At 43.2% G+C, this 27,547-nt stretch overlaps 1 protein-coding gene across 1 annotated transcript; it reads left to right on the top strand.

Annotated features, from left to right (window-relative positions):
• Positions 1-12,037: 12,037 nt before the first annotated feature.
• On the top strand, positions 12,038-13,569 carry LOC127303340 (putative serpin-Z8). Its single transcript, XM_051334083.2, has one exon. It carries the CDS (start codon positions 12,070-12,072, stop codon positions 13,567-13,569), a length of 1,500 nt encoding a protein of 499 aa, XP_051190043.1. The 5' UTR covers positions 12,038-12,069.
• Positions 13,570-27,547: the final 13,978 nt, after the last annotated feature.

The following is a 27,547-nucleotide window of genomic DNA, read 5'->3' as shown; positions in this document are numbered from 1 at the left end:
GCCCCCATCCTGAGAGCAGTTTTCTCATGTCCTTAGCCATTTTTCGGGGCCCGGATATTTTGCAAATATCCGGCCCGGAAAATCCGGCCTGAGCTGACCCAAACGGTCATATTTCGATGGGAGGGGGTATTTAATCCCCCCTTCTTCCTCCTTGGGCAGCTACCTCTTCCCCTTTGTGCTCTCCACCATTGTTGACCTTGAGAGCTTCCCTTTCCCTCTACTCCTCCTATGCTTCTTGAATCTTTTTGAGGGAAAAGGAAGAGGAGATCTAGATCTACATTCCTACCAATCAAATCCCTCTCTTTGTGAGGGGAATCCACTAGATCTAGATCTTGGAGAAATTTGGTGTTCCTCCTCTTCTTTGTTCTTCCTCTCTTATTCCCCCAATAGATTTTGTAGCTTTGTTGGAATTTGAGAGAGAAGGATTTGAGCATCTTTGTGGTGTTCTTGCCATTGCATTTGGTGCATCGGTTTGAGTTCTCCACGGTGATTCGTGGTGGTGAAAGCAAGAAGGTTATTACTCTTGGGTTCTTGGAACCCTAGATGGATTCTAGACCTTTGTGGTGATTTGTTGGGAGCCTCCAATTAAGTTGTGGATGTGTGCCCCAACCTTTGTGTAAGGCCCGGTTTCCGCCTCGAAGGAAATCCCTTAGTGGAACCGTGACCTAGGCCTTTGTGGCGAGGGTCACCGGAGATTTAGGTGAGGCGCCTTCGTAGCGCTCGGTGTGTGGTGTGAGTACCGCATCTTGAGGCCTTTGTGGCGTTGGTGTGCATCGAGCAACCACACCTCAAGGTGAGCCTCTTGTGGCGTTCGGGAGCACTAAGCCACCGCACCTCTCCACCGGAGATTAGCACTCGCAAGAGTGTGAACTCCGCGATAAATCATCGTCTCCCGCGTGCCTCGGTTATCTCTATACCCGAGCTCTTTACTTATGCACTTTACCTTGTGATGGCCATCGTGCTTGAAGTTATATATATCTTGCTATCACATACTTGCTTGTATTGCTTAGCATAAGTTGTTGGTGCACATAGGTGAACTCTTGCTTAGAATAAGTTGTTGGTGCACATAGGTGAACCATAGTATATAGGCTTTGGGCTTGACAAAGTAAACGCTAGTTTTATTCCGCATTTGTTAAGCCCATCTCGTAAAAGTTTTAAATCGCCTATTCACCCCCCCCCCCTTCTAGGCGACATCTGTGTCCTTTCAATTGGTATCAGAGCAAGGTCTCTCATTATTAGGCTTCACCGCCTTGAGAGTAAAGATGTCGGTTAGGGGATTAGCGCACAATAACTTGTTTATATTTGATGGCACAAATTATGATCTATGGAAAATTTATGTGCTTAAAATCTTACGGGGTATGTCCCCGGACATGGAGCAATATCTTGACATGGGTTTTTCTTCTCCTAAGGATCCTCAAAATTTATCTCTTGAGGAGGAGAAAAACTCTTGCCTCGATGCTCTTGCTTCTCATGTGTTTTCCATTGTTGTGAGCAATGTAGTTACTTCGTCAATCATGCCTTTTGGGAGCTCTCATGAATTATGGACAAAGCTTCAAGACTAATATGATGTGTCCAATATTATTGAGGATGATTGTATTGCTTCCACTTCCGGCCGTGATGAGTTCTCATCTTCATCCACTTCACCAAAGTGTGTCAAGACACAAGGTAATGATATGGTGAGTGGTGATGAAAATTGCAATGTTGATATTGAGCTTACTAGTGATGATTCTTCATCTCTATCTCATTGCAATGCTTCATCTACGGACTCAAACACATCTAGCACTAGAAATTATTTACATGCTTGTGTTGATAGTCTTTGCATATCATGTGTAAGTTGCTTGAATAAATCTAATGATGATATGCTCGCATTGTCTAGTGGCCATGATAAAAATGCTTCTATTTCCTCTAGTTGTTGTGTGTCTAACAATGTAGAGGAAACCAAAGATTCTATTGGTCAAGACAAGATCTTGAAAGGAGCCTCAAGTAACTCCTCATCTTTATCTCACGGTCCTCATATATGCCTTATGGCCAAGGGTTCCACGGTACCTCCTACCATGGAACCTAATATGTCTCGTGGTGATAAGGATGAGGATGAATATGAAGAAGATGATTGGGTTGTCTCTCTACGCGATAAGGGTAAGAGCGTATTCAAGGTTATTTGCAAAGATAAAATTGCTAGCACTCACTTCTTTGAAATCTTGACTACCGCTATTGAGAGCCAAAAACTTATTTGGATGCATGAGAACACCATTGATAAAAAGGGTGCTCTTGAACGAGAGTATGCCGATGATGTAGCATCATTAAAGAATGAACTTGAAGAAGAACAAACCATCAAGGAAGCTCTTGAGGAGACCTTTGCTCTAGAATTGTCTAGAGAAAAGGAAAACCATGATAGAGCTCTTGAGATGGCAAATGAACTAAAGCTAAAAAATGATAAGCTTGTGTTTGTTAATGCTAAACTCCTTGAGGATTTTGAGCAACTCAAAAAGGGCTCAAGGGTCATTGAGAGTGCGCTCGCCAAACTCACCGAGTCGCATGAGCAACTTAAAGCTTCTTATCTAAAAAAGCATGCCAACTTGCCTTTTCCTATTACTACTAATAATGATGCTTGTGCTACTAACTCTACTTCTTGTGAAGCATCTATCTTGAAGGAGAATGTTGAGCTAAGGGCTCAACTTGATTTGCTAACTTGCAATTATGGGAAATTGGAAGAAAACCATGGAAAGCTTTCTCGCTCCCATGAGGATCTTCTAGCCTCTCATGATAGGCTAAAGTTAGCTCATGAGGCTATCATATCTAAGGCAACACCTTGTGAGCCTCATGTGGATACTAGCACTACTACTCAAAATGCTATATTACCATGTGCTAGTCCTAGTAATTTATCCACTCATAATATTGCTAAATCTTGTGATGAATTATCTTCCTTGCCTTGTTGCTCTAACAATGAAGATTCTACTTCCTCTAGTACTTGTGTTGTTACTAACCATGTAGAGGAAATCAAAGAGCTCAAGGCCCAAGTCACTTCTTTGAAGAATGACTTGGTAAAGAGTCATGAAGGGAAATGCAAACTTGACACGATGTTGAGTGTGCAACAATCCCCAAGTGACAAGAGTGGACTTGGATTCAAATCCAACAACAAGAACAAGTCCAAGAACAACAAGAATAAGAATGGCCAAGTACAAGTCAAAGACCCGGCCAAGATTGTTTTGCTTCAAGTGCAATATTGAAGGGCACCATGTTAGATCTTGCCCTTTGAAGAAGAAGCAAAAAGGGAAGCGGCCTCAAGCTCAAACTCATATTCAACCTCAAGTTGAAAAAATGCCACTTCCCAAGAAGAACCAAGCCAATGCTCCCATTATGGAGAAATCTAGTGAGAAGAAGGAGAAGAAAAGAACTTGCTACATATGCCGTGAGATGGGCCACATCTCCTCCTTTTGCACTATTGGTACCTCATCCAACTCTATCACCGTTGATGATGTTTATTCTCTTCGTAAGGATGAGGGTGGCAATGTGTTTGCCAAATTTGTTGGTGCTCAAAGTGGTGTCAAGAAAAGAACCATTTGGGTTGCCAAGCCTATTGTGACTAACCTCTTAGGACCCAACTTAGTTGGGGACCAACAATCCAAAACTTGATCAATAGGTGCTTATTGGAGGGCATTGGAGACTTGGCTACATCATGAAGAATTAAGGGATCTTCATCATTTATATTATCTCAAGCCAAGTCTTTTGGTTATCTTGCTTATATCATGTATTCAATGTTCCTCCTTGCGGTAACATGTTCTCAACTCACTTATATTGAAAGTTACTCGCCCCTTTGCATGTGTTAGTTTTGTTCCTAGCATGTGTTTGTATATGTTGTGCTTCCTACTTGCTTTTCTTGAGAAATCAAGTCTATGTATGTTGGGTTGCACACCGTGTACTTGTGTTTGTGTTGGAGCCTCTTTGCATCTTGTTGTATCTTATATGGCTCTTATGAGAGATTAATGGACTATAACATTTTGGGGGAGTGATATGCCTTTAGGAATTTCACAATCCTAACAATGTGTGTACATGAGGAATATCACTTAGAATTGATATTGCAAGATTATCTAGTCTCTATGTGGTATGTCATCTTCATGAGAAATTCAAATTCTAATGTCCATTAATATCTCTAGTTGGATCTTATATTCCTCTTGTGAAAATAAATTCATTATCACATTATGGGGGAGTAATAAGCTTTGTGCATATTACAAGCCTAGGAAATGTGAACATTTGAGGTTGTGTCACATAGAATTGATATTGTAAATTATCTCTCATATGTGACATGTTTTCTCAAACAAGGTCCAATTTGCTTAAATGGCTTCATTGCTAATATCTTTGTGGATCTTATTTGTGAAAGTTTTTCTTGGCATGGTTGTTCACAATGTGTCCCTCGATACATTCTTGGAAAACCATATGCTTCAAGTCATACTATTAATTGCTTTGCATGTTGGTATGAATACTATTAATTGCTTTGCATGTTGGTATGAATACTATTAAGTGCTTTGCATGTTGGTATGAATACTATTAATTGCTTTGCATGTTGGTATGAATACTATTAATTGCCTTGCATGTTGGTATGACTAAATGAAGCTATCAAGAAACTATCTTTGCATGATGGTTAACTCTTATCTTTTACCATATGCTTTGTTCGTTGTAAATATGATCTTATGTATACTTACAAACTACCACCGGGAAATATTTCCTAATACCTCTTGTCCTAGGACAATCGGTAATCAATTATGAGGTAGATATTTATTGATCATATCTACATTGGCTCTTGTATTTATATTGCCTTATTTATTGCCATAAATTTGTTGCGCTTTGACTCCCATGTGTCTTCCTTGCATCTTATGGATCTAATTTGTCTATTCAAACTTTCTTAGAATATAGGTAGCGTGATGATCCTAGTTTTGTGCATTTTGTATTCATATGCAAAATCCTAGATAATGCACTAATCTTGGGGGAGCTCTCCTATATTTGTTATAATGCTTAAACTTCTCTTGATCATTATCAAAAATTTGGTTTTGGGAGACATAAATTTTCTTTTTTTTGGTACTTTGTGCCATCATAAAAAGTTTCGAGGGTTTGGTTTATTTGTTGGAACCTTGCTCTCTTGGGAGTTGGTTATCTCATTCCTTTGTGTTTAGGTTTAATTAGCTTCTTATAATGAGATAATTCGTTGGAGTCAATCTTGTGTTGATTTGATTCTTTGATATAATTTGGACAACCATTGTCTCTTGATTTATTTGGTGTTTTTTCCAAATTATATCTTCCTTTGGTTCTTGAAAGTATTGTGCATGCATCTTTAATTTATGTCTATCTTATGGCATGTGTTACTTTCTTTGATCCAATATATAGGGTAAACTCCATCAAATCCTAATTTGGCTAAGATGTGCATGAAATTCAATTTCATATCTATATGCACATAGTATTGTGGAGTTTGTCCTATATGTTGTAGTGTGTCTAACTACTTCGGACCCAATTAGTTTGGGACCATTTTGTACTTACCTTTGTGTTAGGTACAAGGAGATACATTGAATGCTTGTCTCACACTTAGGAAGAAGTGGTGACTCAATGGTAACTTGAGGCAAGCTAGGATGGTCAATGAACACATATCTACTACATCCACACCAATGCTATCTCGGTAACAAGTATCTTCTCATGCATATTTTTTGTAGCATCCAACCATGTGGTTGCATCTTGGCATGAATCTCTTTATTTGCAAATATTGTGCTTCTTGATAAAGTTTTAACGAAACCTCTTTATTGCGAATGTGAGTAATTTGAGATGAGTACATATGTTGGGAAGTATATAAAATCATGCTCATGATTCACCCATCCCATCTATGCCCATCTAGCAATTTTATTGCATATCAATTCCTCAAGGCTCTCACGTGTGTAATATAGATGAAAGTGCAAATTTAGTTATTTCTTTTGGTATCCTCGCTTGTGATACTTTTTGCCTTTCTAAATGCATCTCAACTATCTTCTATCCCTTGTTGATATTTGTGATGTATTTTAGATGTTTGTGGTTGAAGTTCATGAATGTACAATAAGATAAAATTGAGCCTTTGGCCATGCTATTAAGCAAAAATTCTTATTGGTATATTGCATGACTTCGTCTTGGATATCATACTATTTTTCTTGCGTATCTATTTTATGTGTGCATGTTTCTTTGTGGATAAATATCTTTGTGATATTGCCCACTTAGAGAAACTTATACACATAAGAGATGATACATCTCCTTTTGATATCTTATTTATTTATTTATTGCGTGTTGATTGGTCATGCTAAGCAATATAATTCATTGAAGACTATGATGATGCTTTTTGCTCATCCTTGTAATAGTCTTATAATATGCTTTATCATGCCTTTCACATATCCTCTTGGTTGAGCCTTTTTATAATGGTGCCTCTTACTTGTTGCTCAACTATTTGTTTGTTGCAAGTGTTAAGCTTATTTCTCTATCTATGATCTATTCCAAATGTTTGTGTTTTAAATGGTAATGAGGGAGTGAGGATTCCATGTTATGCATATTGTATTCAAATACAACATTTTAATTTATGCATGTACCTTGGGGAGCTTCCTCATTTAATTTAGAGCACTATCTTTTGGTGATCATTAGAGTTTGATTCACTTGGTATATTTTGTTTTTGAATGATATTATGGGAGTGATGATTCCATGTTTGTGCACTTTATACTCCAATGCAAATTGTCTTGTTTTGTGCACAAACCTTGGGGAGCTTCCTCATATTATTTAGAGCAATCTTCTTGATCTTATCATAATATCTTTCTTTCTTTTGGTATCTTCTTTGTGGTTCATTTGGTTGCTTGCTTCATTTGTTGAAGCTTCTTCACTTTGTTATCTTTTTGCAATCTTTGATCCTATCTATGGTGTGACTCCTTCCGAATATTCGTAATTGGATATGTGCATTTGATTCCACTCAAATTATGAGAAATGCACACGCTATGGAGGAACTCTCACTATATTGGCCCTCTAAATTTTTCACCCATTTCGGCAATTGGTGCCAATGGGGGAGAAGTTTGGAGGGTTTAAGGGAATTTGGTTATGTCTTTGCTTTGTGCTTAAGCATGTGCCTTTATTGCATTGCATCTTGTTGCTTTGCATAGTTGAATATTTAGAGGAAACTCCACTAGGCTTTGAATGCCAATACATGCAATGAAAGTCAAGATCATTCACACATGCATATATTATGGGGGAGTTTGCTCTATAGATTCAACTTATTTGTTACTTAAATTCCTTATATAAACCCTCTCAAAGAGATTGTCATCAATTACCAAAATGGGGGAGATTGAAAGTGCATGGAGCCCCCATGTGTGGTTTTGGTAATTAATGACAATCCCTATGGACTAATGTTTGCATTGAGTTATATTTGTAGGAGTTGTCCATAGGCAACTCTTGAACCATATGTTGGCTTCAAGGTTGCAATAATAAGAAATTGATGAAGGATATCAAGTGTCAAGTATGTCTTGAAGATGAAGATGAAGTGAGCCCTCAAGTTACTTCAAGACATCAACATGATGAAGAATGAAGAAATGATGTGCAAGTTCAAGATGAGCCATCTCGAAGAGATCCTTTGCTTGAGTCTTGCCATCCATATGGTGATCATGGATATGTGAAGATGCGCCGAAGAAGAAGCTCTCCCATGGTGGATTATGGGGGAGCAATCCACATGGTGGTCATGTTTATGTGAAGATGCGCCGAAGAAGAAGCTCTCCCATGGTGGTTTATGGGGGAGCAATCTACAAGACTTCGTCAAGCAAGCACAAGCAAGAAAGGCGTTCCATCTTGTTGAGGTCAAGATCGTCGTCATCAAGCTCAAGTGGAATGCGCAAGTATAAGGTTTGCTCTTGATAGGGTTTCTTTCTCACCGGTCTCATAGTGTAGTTGGAGACCGGTTTATAGTTTAGTTGCCGTACTATCAAGAGGGCTCTCGAGTGAGTAACTCGATCGTATCATTCGGAGAGAGCTCAAACCTTTGCATCCTTGCATCATCTTTCTTGGTTATTATTTGGATCTTATCCATGCGATGATTTAAAGCTTGTGCTTATTCTCATGACAAGCTCTAGTTCATCAAGAATGGTTTTTGCACGGGCAACTTGTTGCATTTTCAAGATTGGAGGTTTTACCGGTATGTCTTTTTTAGATAGGTCAAACCTTTCATCATTTGTTTCTATCCTCCCTTGTTGGACTATGATGGTTTCCTGCATGATCTTGTAGAGCTTGTTCCTAGCTTTAAAAAAAATCCGGTTTTTGGACAAATCCGGGCAAATATCCGGCCAAATGTCCGGCCCCCATCCTGAGAGCAGTTTTCTCATGTCCTTAGCCATTTTTCGGGGCCCGGATATTTTGCAAATATCCGGCACGGAAAATCCGGCCTGAGCTGACCCAAACGGTCATATTTCGATGGGCGGGGGTATTTAAGCCCACCTTCTTCCTCTTTGGGCAGATACCTCTTCCCCTTTGTGCTCTCCACCATTGTTGACCTTGAGAACTTCCCTTTCCCTCTACTCCTCCTATGCTTCTTGAATCTTTTTGAGGGAAAAGGAAGAGGAGATCTAGATCTACATTCCTACCAATCAAATCCCTCTCTTTGTGAGGGGAATCCACTAGATCTAGATCTTGGAGAAATTTGGTGTTCCTTCTCTTCTTTGTTCTTCCTCTCTTATTCCTCCAATAGCTTTTGTAGCTTTGTTGGAATTTGAGAGAGAAGGATTTGAGCATCTTTGTGGTGTTCTTGCCATTGCATTTGGTGCATCGGTTTGAGTTCTCCACGGTGATTCGTGGTGGTGAAAGCAAGAAGGTTATTACTCTTGGGTTCTTGGAACCCTAGACGGATTCTAGACCTTTGTGGTGATTTGTTGGGAGCCTCCAATTAAGTTGTGGATGTGTGCCCCAACCTTTGTGTAAAACCCGGTTTCCGCCTCGAAGGAAATCCCTTAGTGGAACCGTGACCTAGGCCTTTGTGGCGAGGGTCACCGGAGATTTAGGTGAGGCGCCTTCGTAGCGCTCGGTGTGTGGTGTGAGTACCGCATCTTGGGGTGAGGCCTTTGTGGCGTTGGTGTGCATCGAGCAACCACACCTCAAGGTGAACCTCTTGTGGCGTTCAGGAGCACTAAGCCACCGCACCTCTCCACCGGAGATTAGCACTCGCAAGAGTGTGAACTCCGGGATAAATCATCGTCTCCCGCGTGCCTCGGTTATCTCTATACCCGAGCTCTTTACTTATGCACTTTACCTTGTGATGGCCATCGTGCTTGAAGTTATATATATCTTGCTATCACATACTTGCTTGTATTGCTTAGCATAAGTTGTTGGTGCACATAGGTGAACTCTTGCTTAGAATAAGTTGTTGGTGCACATAGGTGAACCATAGTATATAGGCTTTGGGCTTGACAAAGTAAACGCTAGTTTTATTCCGCATTTGTTAAGCCCATCTCGTAAAAGTTTTAAATCGCCTATTCACCCCCCCCCTTCTAGGCGACATCTGTGTCCTTTCAGCGCTACTTTCAAAATCTCAATTCTACCTACAAATTCCTTCTCTCTATTGGAATCAAAATGCAAAAAAAATTTAATGTTTGGGGCCGTGACTGGGTAGCGACGTACCTCAAACACGGCACAAAACAGAGGCGTCCCCCAAACATTCGAATCCGGCACCGTTGGGGGCCGTTTTGGGAACAACATTTTGAACACGTAAACATACCGTTTTGGTTCATATGCGGTGGCCCGCGGATATGATTGAGGCCTCGGTCCATTTGCGCGGCAGTGAGTGGCCCCAACGGCTGTAAACCACAAAAAAGTTGGGCCACACAAAATAAAAACATAATTTACGTTAATTAGGTGTCCAAATGGGCACATTTTTATAGCTAAAAATATGAAAACTATGCAGATAATGCCGCTGGGTGCTTCTGGTCCTTCTCGCCGGCGGTTTCTAGTCCTTCTCGCCGAGGTCGATGAAGACCTGCGGCAGCCACACATTGTCCCCTGAAGGAGGAGGTGGCACCTATGCGGCCTCCTGCTGCGAGCTGGATGGCCACGCGGGTCCTCGATATCCCTCACCAGCCTGGCCCGGTAGTACACCTCTGGCGCCAACGACGACGCGCACGGGAGCGGCTCGGCGTAATTCATGACGGCCCCGGCCCCCAGGGTACTACGACCAGTCGGTGACGCCAGGCGCTTGTGGGCAAGGTGTATTCGGGCCACTCCTCTGGCTACGCCTCGTAGTCCACGTCCTCGTCGTCGAGGGTTTTGAGGTGCGCCTCGATGCCCGCCCGCCGCTCCTCGTGTTCGGCCTCGAACCAACAAGCCCACAATGGGGAGTCCACGGCGTATGACGGGTCTTTCCTCAGATCTGGCAACATGTACGCGCACTGCCGTAGGATCTCCCACCGGAGAGCAGGCCCACACGCGGGAATGGTGGGCACCGGTACCCGTGCCTGGTTGAGGTGCCACCCATGTGTAGGTGGACGTCGGGCCAGAGCAGATGCGGGCCGGCCTCTGCGAAATGGCAAGCGGTCTTGACCTCCACGTACACGTGTTGCTTCGAGCGCGGCAGGGAGGCGACAAGGTGTCCTATGCGCGGCCTCACGAAAGAGGCCGCAACAGCCTTGGCGAGACGCGCCGGCCTCGTGATCATTGCGGCCAGGCTGGAACCATCCACCGCGCCCTTCGTGATGACCTCGAGCTACGGTTTGAGGAGTGGGAGCGACTCCTCAATCGACTTTCTCGAGGGCGAGTGGCTCCCTCGAGAAAGTCGGGTCTTCATTTAAGAATACAATGTGTGTGCGGCTCCCCAGCCACTGACGAGCGGGCCCGACGCAATCTAGCGCAGACACGCGAGGGCACGCATGCTGTCTGCAGCCACCACAAACCAAACCCAAATTTCGGTATTCTATGGCCCATTGAAGATGGCCTGGCCTAAGAGGAGACAACTTAGATAGGATCAGGGCTTAGATGGGATCTATAAGATTATTTTTTTCTGAAAACAAAAAACATATTTGAATATTCTAAAAAAATAGAACATACATCTGTGTGTGTTATATACGCAACACCAAAAAATTGCTGCTTCAAATTTGGCTTACATTTAGAGAGTCAAAAATAAATAAATTCAGGAGTGAATAGTGTGACATATTACTCACCAAAGTGACACTATTCACATGAGAATCTGTCTTCTATGTTCCTCTAAATATAGCCCATAATTGACCTGACACACGGGACCCAATCTACATCAGCAAATTCATTGGAGTATGTTGCCACCTCAGCTCTAACTAGTGGGTTCCACTAATCAGATTCCATGTCAATTCGCGTTCAATTCATGTTTAGTGTTTTTTTTTCCCTAGAAGCTTGATACATGGGGTGGGTTTTTGTTCCTCAAATGGTGTTTGGTAAATTTCGACTGTAAAATATAGTGGTTGTATGCTATTAAATATAATTGAATTAGATGATTATTTATTTTTTGAACTGAATGAATCTGCTGATCCATGCTGCTACTTGAGCTGAATGAATCTAGACTCTGGAAACTGTCGATGTAGCATGCACTGGCGTTCAGAACGCACGCACGGGTCAAGTCAGGCAATCTTTTTTTAGTAGAACGGAGAGCTTGAGCTTTGTTGATCAACTAGCGAAGAACCCCTAAGTTGTCTCGGGACAAAACCAAAGCTTCTCGCCGTTCGTGCAAAAACATCACCTACTGAAATTCTCCTATCCTCGTCGCGATCTCCTTTTTTTTTGAGAGCACGTCGCTATATCCTTCGTGATCATGCAGTGCTCCTTGCGGCGCTTGCCTCTGTAATTCTTGGACAGCTCCGTATCGCCCACAAAGTAATCTTTTCCTCCGTAAATTTTATCTGGTTCAAGTCAGGTAATCAGGCCGTGTTGGAATTGAACTCGACTATTCCAAAAGGTAAACACAACCGACTATTGAAAAGAAAACACAACCGACTCCATATATCAGGCGGTCAGGCCGGAGTACAACGTCAAACCAACTCATCTCAGATCTCCGGCCGCCGTGCCCGTCGATAGGTTATCATGGAGGCGCAGCAGTCCGGCATGGCCGATCTCGCCGCCCGCCTCACGAAGCGACTCGGGGACGCGAACAGCAACAGCAACCTGGTCTTCTCGCCGCTCTCAATCTACGCCGTCCTCGCGCTCCTGGCCGCCGGCGCCGGCGGGGACACCCTGGACGAAATTCTCCGCGTCCTAGGCGCGCGGTCGCGCAAGGAGGTAGAGGACTGCGTGGCGCGTCTCCTGGACGGCCCCCTCAGGGACACGTCCAAGTCCGGCGGGCCGAGCGTGGCGTTCGCCTACGGCGTGTGGAGCGACCTGACGATGCCGATGAAGCCGGCCTACCGCGAGGCCGTCGTCGGCACGTACAAGGCTGAGGCCAACGTCGTCGACTTCCTCAACGACCCACACCATGCAGCCGGGCAGATCAACGCGTGGGCTGCTGAGGCCACCAGGAACCTCATCACGTCCGCCGTTCCTGGGGAGTCTCTGCACCCGGACACCAGGCTCGTGCTGGCCAACGCCCTCTACTTCAGCGGCAAGTGGGACCTGCCCTTCTGCGCGAGCGACACCGAGAACAGGCCCTTCTACCGGCTCGACGGCACCGCCGTCAACGTCCCTTTCATGACCAACTCCGACAGGCACTACATCGGCCAGCACGACGGCTTCAAGGTGCTCCAGCTGCTTTACAAGAGCTCGCCGAACACCAGTTCCCACCACTCCATGTGCATCTTCCTCCCCGACGCTCGTGACGGCCTTGGGAGCCTGCTGGACAAGATCACGTCGTCCCCAGGCTTCCTTCGCCAGCACCTGCCACAGTCGACGACGGTGGGGGTCGGCCAGTTCAGGGTGCCCAAGTTCGAGCTCAACTCCTGCAGCAGCGTCACAAGCGTGCTGAAAGATCTAGGGCTCCGGTTGCCTTTCGGTCCAAAGGCCAACCTGTCCCAGATGCTGGAGGACGATGGCTCCAACTTGCCGTTGCACCTGCAGGAGGTATTTCAGAAGGCTGTCATCGAGGTCAACGAGGAAGGAACCAGAGCCGCCGCTGTCACCATGTCATTTGGTATAGCGAAGTGCGGGCTGAGAGTTAATTTCGTCGCCGACCACCCGTTTGCCTACTTCATCATCGAGGAGGGGTCAGATGCAGTCATATTCGCCGGACATGTTGTTGACCCTAGCAACGGTTCTGGGGTAGTGATCCCGTCGTCCCCTGCTCCGGTCCAGGAGTATGCCACAACAGAAACACAATTTGACGAGTTCACTGATGATTTTAACCGCAGATTCAACAATGCATATAGTCAAGTGTCGCCGGTATACACGCCGACATCTCCTACATCCAGTCCAGTATCACCAGTATACAAACCGACGTCCCCCGCGTACGTTCCAGAATTTCCAGCATATTGTCCAATGCCGTCGGTGTACAAAAAATTCGGTCCATATAAACTGCAAGAGGTTGAAGAAATGAGCAGCGCCGTCCTGCCCAAGGCGCCTCTAAAGAAGCGGCAGGCTAACCAAGGCATCTAAGACACGTATAAAGCAATATCTTATTTTATTTAAATATTTTGGTACGAATTTCAGTAACGGTAAAATAGGATTCAATCAAACAACTCACTACGTAAAGTACTTTTAAGCCGTTCATTATTTTCTACTAGGTAGGAAAGCGTGGCTTGCAAGCTGATATGAAAAACGGAATTGCTAAGTTTCAGCTAGCTGAGACGTAGCTTATGTCTCAGTCACGTGCTCCAGCGTTGGATTTTTTTTTATTTGAAGATTCGTATTTGTTATTGTTTGTACTTTGTTTAGGCTCGCATTGAAACACGTTGATGTAATTTTACTGAGGTATAAGTTAAGTCCCAGTCGACTGAGCGGGGTTAGAAACACCCTATAAAAAATGGTGAAAATATACAACTGAATTTACCATTAGGTTGGCAAGAGAAATTCAAGTGTTAAGTCCATGAACTGTAATATATGTACTCCGTATTTAGGAAACACTATTGTGTTTAAGTTGCTTTTACTTTAGTTTGTCTGTAAAAAGGTTGCCAACAAACTATAAATAAAAAATGGGAATTGATACTCAAGAATGGACCGAAAAATATGACCGTTCTCGCCGCCCCACCGGCGGAGGCCGGGATCCCGCCGGACCTGGCTGCTGGGCGGCGCCGCCGCAAGACCCTAGCCCCTGGCGAGCTGCGCGGGATTGAGGAAGCCTCTATGGTAGGGGGCGAGAGTTTTTTCTACGTCCTCGTGGAGGATGCGGCCACGTACAGTTCTTACGACGAGTCATGTGACTCCGACGTTCTGATCAAAGTGGCCATGGACGTGGTTGGGTCGCCGAGGGCGCCGGAGTGGTTGACGTTGGTGCGGCGAGGGAACAGGTCGGACGAGGAGATGGCTGCCGACTTTTGGTCGGAGATGGGCTACCCCACTCCGGCGTCTAGGATCTGGGAGTCTTCCTCGCGGGCGGCGAGCGCAGGTATGTCGTCTACTCGGTCTTGCAGGGCTGGTGAGGTTCCTGGTGGAGGGTCGCCGGCGGCTGCCGAGGAGCCAGGCGCGGCGCCGGCAGCTGGCGGACGCCGCCTGATGTCTACGTGTGCTTCTATTCTTGTAGACAGTGTTGGGCCTCCAAGAGCAGAGGTTTGTAGAACAACAACAAGTTTTCCCTTAAATGAATCACCCAAGGTTTATCGAACTCAGGAAGGTAGAGGTCAAAGATAGTCCTCTCAAGCAACCCTGCAATTAAGATACAAGAAGTCTCTTGTGTCCCCAACACACCTAATACACTTGTCAGATGTATAGGCGCGCTAGTTCGGCGAAGAGATAGTAAAACACAGGTGGTATAGATGGTGGTAATATTGCAGGAAGTAAAGATGCAATAAAACAGTAAACAAGCGATGTTTGGAGTATTTGGAAACAAGGCCTAGGGATCATACTTTCACTAGTGGACACTCTCAACATTGATCACATAATAAATTAATAACTTCTCCTCACTTGTGCTACATATGCTCTTGTTTGATAACAAACACTATTCATTGTGTAGGGCTACAAGAGCTCCCTCAAGCCGAAGTAAACAAGCGCCACAACATTCGGCATTCATATTTAAGTAACCTTAGAGCATAATAGATCTTTGCAATTTAAACCGAGTACTAACATAGCATACACACTGTCACCATTACACTATGAAAGGGGGAATAGATCACATCAATACTATCATAGTAATAATTAATCCATAATCTACAAGAGATTATGATCATAACCTACGCCAAGTACTACATGATGCACACACTGTCACCATTACATCATGAGGAGGAATAGACTACTTTAATAACATCACAAGAGTAGCACATATATTAATAGTGATACAAAGCTCATCATATGGATCTCAATCATGCAAAGCAATTCATGAGATCATTGTATTGGGGTACATGAGAGAGAGATTAACCACATAGCTACCGGTACAGCCCTTAGCCTCGGGGGAGAACTACTCCCTCCCCATCATGGGAGACAGCAGCGTTGATGGAGATGGCGGTGGTGTCAATGGAGATGCCTTCCGGGGGCACTTCCCCGTCCCGGCGGCGTGCCGGAACAGAGACTTCTGTCCCCCGAATCTTCGCTTATCTTTTTAGGGTTTTCGAGGCGGAGACTTTATATAGGCGGAAGGGCAGCCTCGAAGGGGGCCTGGTGGGGCCACACCATAGGGGGGCGCGCCCAGGGCCGCGCCGCCCTGTGGGGTGGGGCCCCCTGGCTCCCCTCTGGCGCCTCTCTGGCTCTCTGGAAGCTTCCGGGAAAAATAAGATCTTGGGCGTTGATTTCGTCCAATTCCGAGAATATTTCCTTTGTGTAGGATAACGTAGCATAGAAAACAAAAAATTTCCTACGGCGAACACGCAATCCAAGCCAAGATGCAATCTAGAAGACGGTAGCAACGAGGGGATTATTGATGACCCACAAGTATAGGGGATCGCAACAGTCTTCGAGGGAAGTATTACCCAATTTATTGATTCGACACAAGGGGAGACAAAGAATACTTGTAAGCCTTAACAGCGGAGTTGTCAATTCAGCTGCACCTGGAAACAGACTTGCTCGCAAGAGTTTATCAGTAGTAACAGTTTTATGGCAGTGGAAATAGTGAAATAACAGCAGCGGTGAAACAAAGACAGCAGTAGTGATTATAGTAAACAGCAGGATTAAAATACTGTAGGCACAGGGACGGATTTAACGGGCGTTGCATGGATGAGAGAAACTCATGTAACAATCAAAGCATGGGCATTTGCAGATAATAATAAAACGGTATCCAAGTACTAATCAATCAATAGGCATGTGTTCCATATTTAGTTGTACGTGCTCGCAATGAGAAACTTGCACAACATCTTCTGTCCTACCAGCCGGTGGCAGCCGGGCCTCTAGGGAAACTACTGGATATTAAGGTACTCCTTTTAATAGAGTACCGGAGCAAAGCATTAACACTCCGTGAACACATGTGATCCTCACATCACTACCATCCCCTCCGGTTGTCCCGATTCTTGTCACTTCGGGGCCATTGGTTCCGGACAGCGACATGTGTATACAACTTATAGGTAAGATCATAAACAACGAATATCTTCATGAATCAATAACATGTTCAGATCTGAGATCATGGCACTCGGGCCCTAGTGACAAGCATTAAGCATAACAAGTTGCAACAGTATCATAAAAGTGACATCTACGGATACTAGGCACTATGCCCTAACAATCTTATGACTATTACATGACCAATCTCATCCAATCCCTACCATCCCCTTCAGCCTACAGCGGGGGAATTACTCACACATGGATGGGGGAAACATTGCTGGTTGATGGAGAGGCGTTGGCGGTGATGGCGGTGAAGATCTCCTCCAATTCCCCGTCCCGGCGGAGTGCCAGAACGGAGACTTCTGGCTCCCGCGACGGAGTTTCGCGATGTGGCGGCTCTCTGGAGGGTTTCTGGCGATGTCGACTTCTCTCTGTGCGTTTTTAGGTCGAACCCGATAAGTAGTCCAAAGGGGGGCGTCGGAGGCCGGCCGAGGGGGCCAGACCACATGGCCGCGCGGGCCCCCCCTGGGCCGCGCCGCCATGTGGTGTGGGGCCCTCGGGCCTCCACCTCCTTTGCCCTTCTGGCTCCGTCAATATTTTGGTAAAATAGGGCCATCTGAAGAAATTCCGAGGATTTTCCCGAAAGTTGGATTTCTGCACAAAAACGAGACACCAGAGCAGTTCTGCTGAAAACAGCGTTAGTCCGTGTTAGTTGTATCCAAAATACACAAATTAGAGGCAAAACAATAGCAAAAGTGTTCGGGAAAGTAGATACGTTTTGGACGTATCAACTCCCCCCAAGCTTAGCTTATTGCTTGTCCTCAAGCAATTCAGTTAACAACTGAGCGATAAAAGAACTTTCACGAACACATTTGCTCATATGATGTATATATTCTCATGCTATGGCTAATACTTAAGCAGTTCATAATGAGATACATGCAAATAAGATCATCCAACAGCTATGTCAATCATGGAGAGGTACCAACAATTAATAATAAGCACCATGAATCATGTATATAAGCAAGATTGCAATGTTCATAAGAGAATATGATAAAGTGGTATCTCGCTTGCCTGTATTTGATCGGCAAAACATAAATGCCGAGGCACCTCTTGAGTTCATAGAAAGACTAGAAATAGTGATTGTCAAAGATAAAAGCATCAAAGTTATACCACAATTAATCATATTTTGAGACAAGCATATTATACTAAGAATGACAGTCGTGCTCTCAGGATAGTGCTCAAAGAAAGAATGGAGACACAACATAAAAAGTAAAAGATTGACCCTTCGCAGAGGGAAGCAGGGATTAACATGCGCTAGAGCTTTTCATTTGTAAAGCAGGAGTAAAATTATTTTTGAGAGGTGTTTGTTGTTGTCAACGAATGATAATGGGTACACTAACTACCTCATCAACCGGACTCACAAGAGCGGCTCCCATTTATTTATTTTTGGTTGGCACTCCTTCCAACCTTTCTTTCACAAACCATGGCTAACCGAATCCTCGGGTGCCTACCAACAATCACATACCATGAAGGAGTGCCTTTTTATTTAAGTTTTATTATGATGATGACACTCCCCCCAACCTTTGCTTACACAAGCCATGGCTAACCGAATCCTTCGGGTGCCGTCCAACAATCATAAACCATGGAGGAGTGTCTATTTAAGTTAATTAATTTGGGACTGGGAATCCCATTGCCAGCTCTTTTTGCAAAATTATTGGATAAGCGGATGTGCCACTAGTCCATATGAGAGTCCGTCAAAAGTAAATGACAAGGTTGAAAGCTAAACACCACATACTTCCTCATGAGCTATGAAACATTAACACAAATTGAGAAGCATTTTGAAAGTTTTAAAGGTAGCGCATGAGAATTTACTTGGAATGGTTTGAAATGCCATGCATAGGTATTTATGGTGGACGCTTTTGGAACAACTTGGTTTTCAGGTGTTTGGAAGCACGAGCGGCGTCACCGCTCAGTACAAGTGAAGGCTAGCAAAAGACTAGGGAGCGACAAATCAAGAGAGCAGTGACTGTCATAATCATGCTTGCGGCAAAATAAATTAACGGAGGCATAAAAGTGATACAATAACTCTGAAGCAATATAAATCATCGAGGCTTAATTGACTTTTTGTTCAGTCATATGCATGCGTGAGCATGTGCCAAGTCGATATAAATGAATTATTTAGAGGAGGATACCACAATGCCATACTTACTTATGAATAAAACAATGCAAGCAAACATACATGACATGCTACTCATATTAATAAATTGGAACTAAACATGAGAGATCATGAGCTACTAGACTTTCTCAAATAACATATACCTCACATGAACCAACTAAGTATGCTCATATGGATGAGTATATGTACAAAAATGAAAGCAAATAGAGTTCATACCAGCCTCTCACCACAATCAGATTGTCGTAGATCGTCATTATTGCCCTTTTCACTTGTGTAGCTTGGATAATATGAAATGAAAACCACGCTCCAGCCACCGAAGACCATTGAACTCGTGATGAACTTTACAAACCAAAGAAGAACAGCAAATATTTTTGGTGTTTTCGAATTAGAAACAAGAACGAAAGAAAACAAGCAAACAAAGCAAAATCTTTTTGGGTTTTCTTATAGCAAACTAACGATAGCAAATAAAGTAAACTAAGAGCAAGATACCAAATAAACAAATGGTGAAGAGAAACAACAGAAATATTTTTGGTCTTTTTGTGTTTTAGGAGAGAAACAAAGCGAAAACTAAAGAATGCAAACTAACAGAAACACAGAAAAGCAGGATGACAGAAATCTGCCAAATCCTGACAGCAGTACAGAAATCGAATTTAACAAAAATCTTCCATTGCTCAGACCAAAAAGTGTTCAACTAATTAAAGTTAGATAACAACCTGGGGAACATGCTCAAAAATTGGCAACTCAAAATAACGTTCTGGCTGTGCGTACGAATTTTTTTGGTAACAGCACAGAATCTGTTTTTGGACAGCACTTCCCCAAATATCATCTCCCTCTCATTAGAAAACCACTCTAGAGACTAAACAAGTATGTACAAGTATCCAGCAATCAAAATATGCAAAGAATGAGTGATGCCGGTATACCTCCCCCCAAGCTTAGGCTTTTGGCCTAAGTGGAGTTCATTCCCAACGAGGGTCGGAGTTCCACGCCGGTGGATCATACATGGAGTGGTAATAGGGCCCCTGTGCAGAAGAATATCGTGGAGGCTCCACGTGACCATGATGTTGATATGAGGAGCTTGCTGCATCGGATGAAGAGTCGGGATGCTCCTCGGTCTCCTCCACATTTTCCCTCGCACGACGGCTTTCTCTTTCTATGTATGCATTTAGCTCATTTTCTGTGATCGACCACCCGTTCCTGGCATCAAGGTTAAACAAAGCAGGTGCAGGCAATCGTACTAGTTTTTCAATTTTCTTAGTTATACTCCAACTTTTCTTATACAAAGTTATACTATAATGCAGGTTGTTCAAACTAGATGCATCTGAAATAAACTCATGTCTAATCATGGAAACCACATCAAGCTTCTCTATAGAAAGCGGAATATCTAAATGGTGAGGTTCTACACCATGCATAGCTAATAAGCGAGAGGCGATAAGACCTCCACAAATTCCTCCTTTCTCACGGTTAGTAGCAAGTCTACAAGCTATTAAAGCACCCAAATTATAAGTCCTATCCTGTTGCAAAGCAGCAGCTAAGAAAGCCAAGTCTGGGACAGATAATTTACCTCCAGTCCTTCTTGCAAGAACGCACTTTGTAATGAAATAGGCAAAGTAGCGGATGGCTGGATGTTGAATGCTACTAATCTTACCACCATCATTGGAGAGGCTCCTCCCATTACAAATCCTTGTATAAAGATCTGAGAGCTCCCGCGGTGTTCCCCTGATCTTCTCGCAGGATCCCCATTGCGGTACTCCAATTGCTGCACAAAAAACACTAAATGACAAGTTGATGACTTTATTGTAAATTTTATACTGGACCATGGGGTCAGATCGCGACCAATTGAACTTGAAGTCCTGCACAAAAGACATAGTTAATTTTGCATATTGTCTTGGCTCTCCTTCAACAAAACCACTCAGCCCTGCACGAGAGATTAGAGTTTGCACATCTTGTAAAATCCCCGCACTTCTCATAAAGTCCACGCATGGGTAGTAAGAGGGGTATACTCCCTCCTCACGATTGACTCTCGTAACTTGCTGGACTTCCAATTCTTCTTGGTTCAATTGGGGCACACCTCCTTCCATTTTCTGAAATTTTCAACAATCATTATAAAATTTGATTTCAAGGTGTGTAATTGAAGGGAACTACTATAGGAACTTGCTAGAGTACTACACATGCATCAAAACTAATTTCTACCACTTAGAACAAGCATGCAAGCTCACTAAACATGTTATCTACAGCAGCAAAATATTCAAGATATACTCAACCAAATGAAATTCTAATTGGACAATCAAAGGAGTCACATACCAAGGAGTAAATGTGCCAAATTTCAGACAGAAATCTGGGCTGAGCAAGGAGATCGAAAAATCGCGAGTTCTTGAGCAGAAACACGAGTGAGAGAAACTTGGTACGAGTTTTTTCGGGAGAGAGAAGGTGCTGGGAGGAAGAGATGGTGAAGTGGGGCAAGGGGTGGCCCACACCACATGGTGGCGCGGCCCCCTTGTTGGCCGCGCCACCCTATGGTGTGGCACCCCCTGGTGCCCCACAGGTCATCCTCTGGTGCTCCCAGGTGCCTCGTCGAAAAATAGGACCAACGGTGTAATTTTTGTAATTTTTAGAGAACTTTGAAAAATGCACATTTCTGGGTATTAAATTAATGATTACTGCGCAGTAAAATGATTTCTAAAATCTTAAATGACTAAAGCATATTGCAAAATAAAAGTGCTACAGCAAATAAAATAGGTGGAAGGAGAAAGAAAGAAAGAAGTGTTGTTTAGCTCTTTTATGCAATAAAATATACTTGTTAACAAGGTTGATCAAGTCTTGCTATCAAATAAATTTTATATGACATAAGAAGAAATAAACCTCAAATCAATCATGTTACCTTATATTGGATTGATATGGATCCAATCACAAGAGTTTGATATTCTTCTTTAGGCTCATATATAGGACAATCAATGGATCCCACTTTGATAGTTTTCACATTAAAAATTGTATTGACTCCACATACTTTATCAATCCTCTTGGGAAAATAGACAGTGTGTTCTTTATCATCAACATTGAAAGTAACCATGCCTTTATTGCAATCAATAACAGCCCCTGCAGTATTAAGAAAGGGTCTTCCAAGAATAATGGACATATTATCATCTTCAGGCATTTCCAACACAACGAAATCAGTTAATATCAAGCAATGCTGAGTAACTTGAACAGGAACATTTTCACATAAACCAACAGGAACAGCAGTAGATTTATCAGCCATTTGCAAAGATATATCAGTTGGTATCAATTTATCTAAATCAAGTCTCTTATAAAGAGAAAAAGGCATTACACTAACACCTGCTCCCAAATCACATAGAGCAGTTCTAACATAATTATTCTTCATGGAACAAGGAATAGTCGGTATACCTGGGTCTCCAAGCTTCTTTGGAATCTTACCATTGAAGGAGTAATTAGCGAGCATAGTAGAAATTTCCTCATTGGGGATTTTCCTTTTGTTAGTAACAATATCTTTCATATACTTTGAATAAGGAGGCAATTTAATAGCATCAGTCAAAGGGATTTGCAAAAATAAAGGTTTCATCCAATCACAAAATTTATTATAATGTTCCTCCTCCTTTGATTTTAGTTTCTTAGCAGGAAAAGGCATTTGCTTTTGAACCCAAGGTTCTCTTTCATTACCATGCTTCTCAGTAATAAAGTCTTCTTTAGTGTACTTTTTATTTTTAGCAGGCTTTTCAGGTTCTTTTTCGATTTCTTCTTTATCAGGAGTATCATCCTTATCATTATCTTTATCATGTTCATTACCACTTTCAGTTTCAGCATCAGAAATAGAAATACTATTAGGATCATTAACAGGTTCAGAGGATTCTACAACATTCTTATGTTTCTTTTTCTTTTTCTTAGATGGAGCACTAATTTTAATTAGTTGAGAATCTTGTTCAACTCTTTTGGGATGCCCTTCAGGATATAGAGGATCCTGGGTAGAAGCACCACCTCTAGTTGTTATTTCATAAGCATGTTTTTCTTTAGAATTATTTCCTAACAAGTCATTTTGCACTTTAGTAAGTTGATCAATTTGAGTTTGAACCATTTGAAAATGTTTAACAAGTATCTTAACATCATTGGAGGTTCTCTCCACAATACCATGCAATTCACTAATAGCTCAGGAATTTTCCATTAAATGATTCTCTACTCTCATATTAAAGTTTTCTTGCTTAACAATATAATTATCAAATTCATCTAAGCATTGAGCAGGAGATTTTGAATACGGAATATCTTCCCTAGTAAAGTGTTGAAGCGAGTGTACCTCAATCATGGATGAAGGGGGAATTGTCTCACATATATCTTCTATAGGAGGTAAATTCTTCACATCTTCAGGTTTAATACCCTTCTCCTTAAGAGACTTCTTGGCTTCCATCATATCTTCATCATTCAATTTAATCATACCCCTCTTCTTCACTATCGGTGTCGGGGTTGGTTCAGGTGTAGACCAATCATCATGATTCCGGCCTATTTTAGCCAATAATTCTTCAAATAAATGCCCTGGAGTTCTTTTCCTGAAAACACAACCAGCACAACTATCCAGGTATGCCCTAGACTCAATAGTTAGTCCACTATAAAATATATCAAGTAAATCATGCTTTTCTAAATCATGGTCAGGCTGAGCTCTAATAAGAGAACAAAATCTAGCCCAAGCCTCAGGCAATTTCTCTCCATCTTCCTGGTCAAAATTATAAATTCTCTGCAAAGCAGCATGTTGAGCACTAGCAGGAAAGTATTTTCGAAAGAAAACATCACGCAAGTCAGTTGGACTTTTAATAGAACCAGGAGGCAAATTATTATACCAAGTTTTAGCGTCATCCTTTAATGAGAAAGGAAAAATTTTAGCGACAAAATAAGTACGCATCTTGACATCATCAGAAAACACGCCACTAAGAGTAGATAACTCAGTCAAGTGTTCAACAGCACTTTCTTTTTCAGTACCACAAAAGGGTGTTTTCTCAACAATAGCTATATGAGATAGATCAAGAGAAAAATCATAATCTTTATCCCTAATGTTTATAGGAGATGTGGCAAATTTAGGATCAGGAGATGGTTTATATCTAACAGCATGTTCTGCAAGCAACTTTTTAATTTTTCTTGCATCAGTAGTAGCATTGCATTTTTCAATAAAATCATCATCAAGCTCTACATAATCTTCATCAAGATCATCACTAGAATATTCAACAGACTCAGGTGAATTAACAGGTGTAGCAGCATTAGGAGTTTCAGTATTTTCAATTTGTCTAGACTTAGCAATTGTAGCATCTAGAAAAGATCCCAATGAACCACTATCATCAAGCACAGCAGAAACATTATCAATATTATGAGAATTTTCAGATTCAGCAGAAGTACCAGCACGCGAAGCATGTGGCGGTGAAACAAGTTTATCAATCACAGATGGTGAATCAAGAGCAGCAGAGGTACTCAGAGTTGTACCTTTTCTTGTAGTGGATGGTAATATGGCGATCTTAGTATCGCGAGGTTTACCCATAATGGAGAATTTGCAGCGAACAATATCAATCCAAGTGAACTTCCAAATAAAGCTATGCTCCCCGGCAACGGCGCCAGAAAATAGTCTTGATGACCCACAAGTATAGGGGATCGCAACAGTCTCGAGGGAAGTATTACCCAATTTATTGATTCGACACAAGGGGAGACAAAGAATACTTGTAAGCCTTAACAGCGGAGTTGTCAATTCAGCTGCACCTGGAAATAGACTTGCTCGCAAGAGTTTATCAATAGTAACAGTTTTATGGCAGTGGAAATAGTGAAATAACAGCGGTGAAACAAAGACAGCAGTAGTGATTATAGTAAACAGCAGGATTAAAATACTGTAGGCACAGGGACGGATTTAACGGGCGTTGCATGGATGAGAGAAACTCATGTAACAATCAAAGCATGGGCATTTGCAGATAATAATAAAACGGTATCCAAGTACTAATCAATCAATAGGCATGTGTTCCATATTTAGTTGTACGTGCTCGCAATGAGAAACTTGCACAACATCTTCTGTCCTACCAGCCGGTGGCAGCCGGGCCTCTAGGGAAACTACTGGATATTAAGGTACTCCTTTTAATAGAGTACCGGAGCAAAGCATTAACACTCCGTGAACACATGTGATCCTCACATCACTACCATCCCCTCCGGTTGTCCCGATTCTTGTCACTTCGGGGCCATTGGTTCCGGACAGCGACATGTGTATACAACTTATAGGTAAGATCATAAACAACGAATATCTTCATGAATCAATAACATGTTCAGATCTGAGATCATGGCACTCGGGCCCTAGTGACAAGCATTAAGCATAACAAGTTGCAACAATATCATAAAAGTGACATCTACGGATACTAGGCACTATGCCCTAACAATCTTATGACTATTACATGACCAATCTCATCCAATCCCTACCATCCCCTTCAGCCTACAGCGGGGGAATTACTCACACATGGATGGGGGAAACATTGCTGGTTGATGGAGAGGCGTTGGCGGTGATGGCGGTGAAGATCTCCTCCAATTCCCCGTCCCGGCGGAGTGCCAGAACGGAGACTTCTGGCTCCCGCGACGGAGTTTCGCGATGTGGCGGCTCTCTGGAGGGTTTCTGGCGATGTCGACTTCTCTCTGTGCGTTTTTAGGTCGAACCCGATAAGTAGTCCAAAGGGGGGCGTCGGAGGCCGGCCGAGGGGGCCAGACCACATGGCCGCGCGGGCCCCCCCTGGGCCGCGCCGCCATGTGGTGTGGGGCCCTCGGGCCTCCACCTCCTTTGCCCTTCTGGCTCCGTCAATATTTTGGTAAAATAGGGCCATCTGAAGAAATTCCGAGGATTTTCCCGAAAGTTGGATTTCTGCACAAAAACGAGACACCAGAGCAGTTCTGCTGAAAACAGCGTTAGTCCGTGTTAGTTGTATCCAAAATACACAAATTAGAGGCAAAACAATAGCAAAAGTGTTCGGGAAAGTAGATACGTTTTGGACGTATCAATTATCGAGTCTCACCCTTGAAGAGATTCCAAAGCCTACAAGATGAGGCTCTTGTTGCTGCGGTAGACGATCACTTGCCGCTTGCAAAAGCGCGTAGAAGATCTTGATCACGGCGCCACGAACGGGCAGCACCTCCGTACTCGTTCACACGTTCGGTTCTTGATGAAGACGACGTCCACCTCCCCGTTCCAGCGGGCAGCGGAAGTAGTAGCTCCTCTTGAATCCGACAGCACAACGGCGTGGTGTCGGTGGCGGTGGAGAAATCCGGCGGAGCTTCGCTAAGCGTGCGGGATATGGTGGAGGAGCGGGGCGCTAGGGTTTGGGGAGAGGGGGTGGCCGGCCACTATAGGGGGCGGCCAAGGTGGTGGCTTTGGTGTGGCCGGCCCCCCTCCCCTATGCCCCTCATTATATAGGTGGAAGCCCCAAGTGTTGGACTACAAGTCTCCGAATAAGACCCGAACCCAAAACCTTCCATATGGTGGGAAACCTTCCCAAGCTAGGATTCCCACTAGAGGTGGGAATTCCACCTACCATATGGGGGGGTGGCCGGCCCCTTATGGGGGAGTCCACTTGGGACTCCACCCCACTAGGGTTGGCCGGCCATGGAGGTGGAGTCCCATGTGGACTCCACCTTCCTAGGTGTGTTCTTCCGGACTTTTCTAGAACCTTCTAGAACCTTCCATATAACCTTCCGAATCATTTTAATTCACATAAAATGACATCCTATATATGAATCTTATTATCCGGACCATTCCGGAACTCCTCGTGATGTCCGGGATCTCATCCGGGACTCCGAACAAATATTCAAACTCCATTCCATATTCAAGTTCTACCATTTCAACATCCAACTTTAAGTGTGTCACCCTACGGTTCGCGAACTATGCAGACATGGTTGAGTACTCACTCCGACCAATAACCAATAGCGGGATCTGGAGATCCATAATGGCTCCCACATATTCAACGATGACTTTAGTGATCGAATGAACCATCCACATACGATACCAATTCCCTTTGTCACGCGATATTTTACTTGTCCGAGGTTTGATCATCGGTATCACACTATACCTTGTTCAACCTCGTCTCTGACAAGTACTCTTTACTCGTACCGTGGTATGTGGTCTCTTATGAACTTATTCATATGCTTGCAAGACATTAGACGACATTCCACCGAGAGGGCCCAGAGTATATCTATCCGTCATCGGGATGGACAAATCCCACTGTTGATCCATATGCCTCAACTCATACTTTCCGGATACTTAATCCCACCTTTATAACCACCCATTTACGCAGTGGCGTTTGATGTAATCAAAGTACCTTTCCGGTATAAGTGATTTACATGATCTCATGGTCATAAGGACTAGGTAACTATGTAACGAAAGCTTATAGCAAATAACTTAATGACGTGATCTTATGCTACGCTTAATTGGGTGTGTCCATTACATCATTCATATAATGATATAATCTTGTTATCAATAACATCCAATGTTCATGATTATGAAACTAATCATCTATTAATCAACAAGCTAGTTAAGAGGCTTACTAGGGACTCTTTGTTGTTTACATATCACACATGTATCAATGTTTCAGTTAATACAATTATAGCATGGTATATAAACATTTATCATAAACATAAAGATATATATAATAACCACTTTTATTATTGCCTCTTGGGCATATCTCCAACACTTTGTAGGATTTCTGGAACCAAAAACAGCAGAAAACATGAACTGGCACTTCAGCATCTTGTTAATAGGTTAGTTCCGGA

Source organism: Lolium perenne, chromosome 5, assembly GCF_019359855.2.
Source record: "Lolium perenne isolate Kyuss_39 chromosome 5, Kyuss_2.0, whole genome shotgun sequence".
NCBI lineage: Eukaryota > Viridiplantae > Streptophyta > Magnoliopsida > Poales > Poaceae > Lolium > Lolium perenne.
This window is presented reverse-complemented; position numbering and strand designations above follow the sequence as displayed.

Excerpts from the sequence above, each read along its gene's own strand:
- LOC127303340 (XM_051334083.2), top strand. The coding sequence starts at position 12,070 with ATGGAGGCGCAGCAGTCCGGCATGGCCGATCTCGCCGCCCGCCTCACG.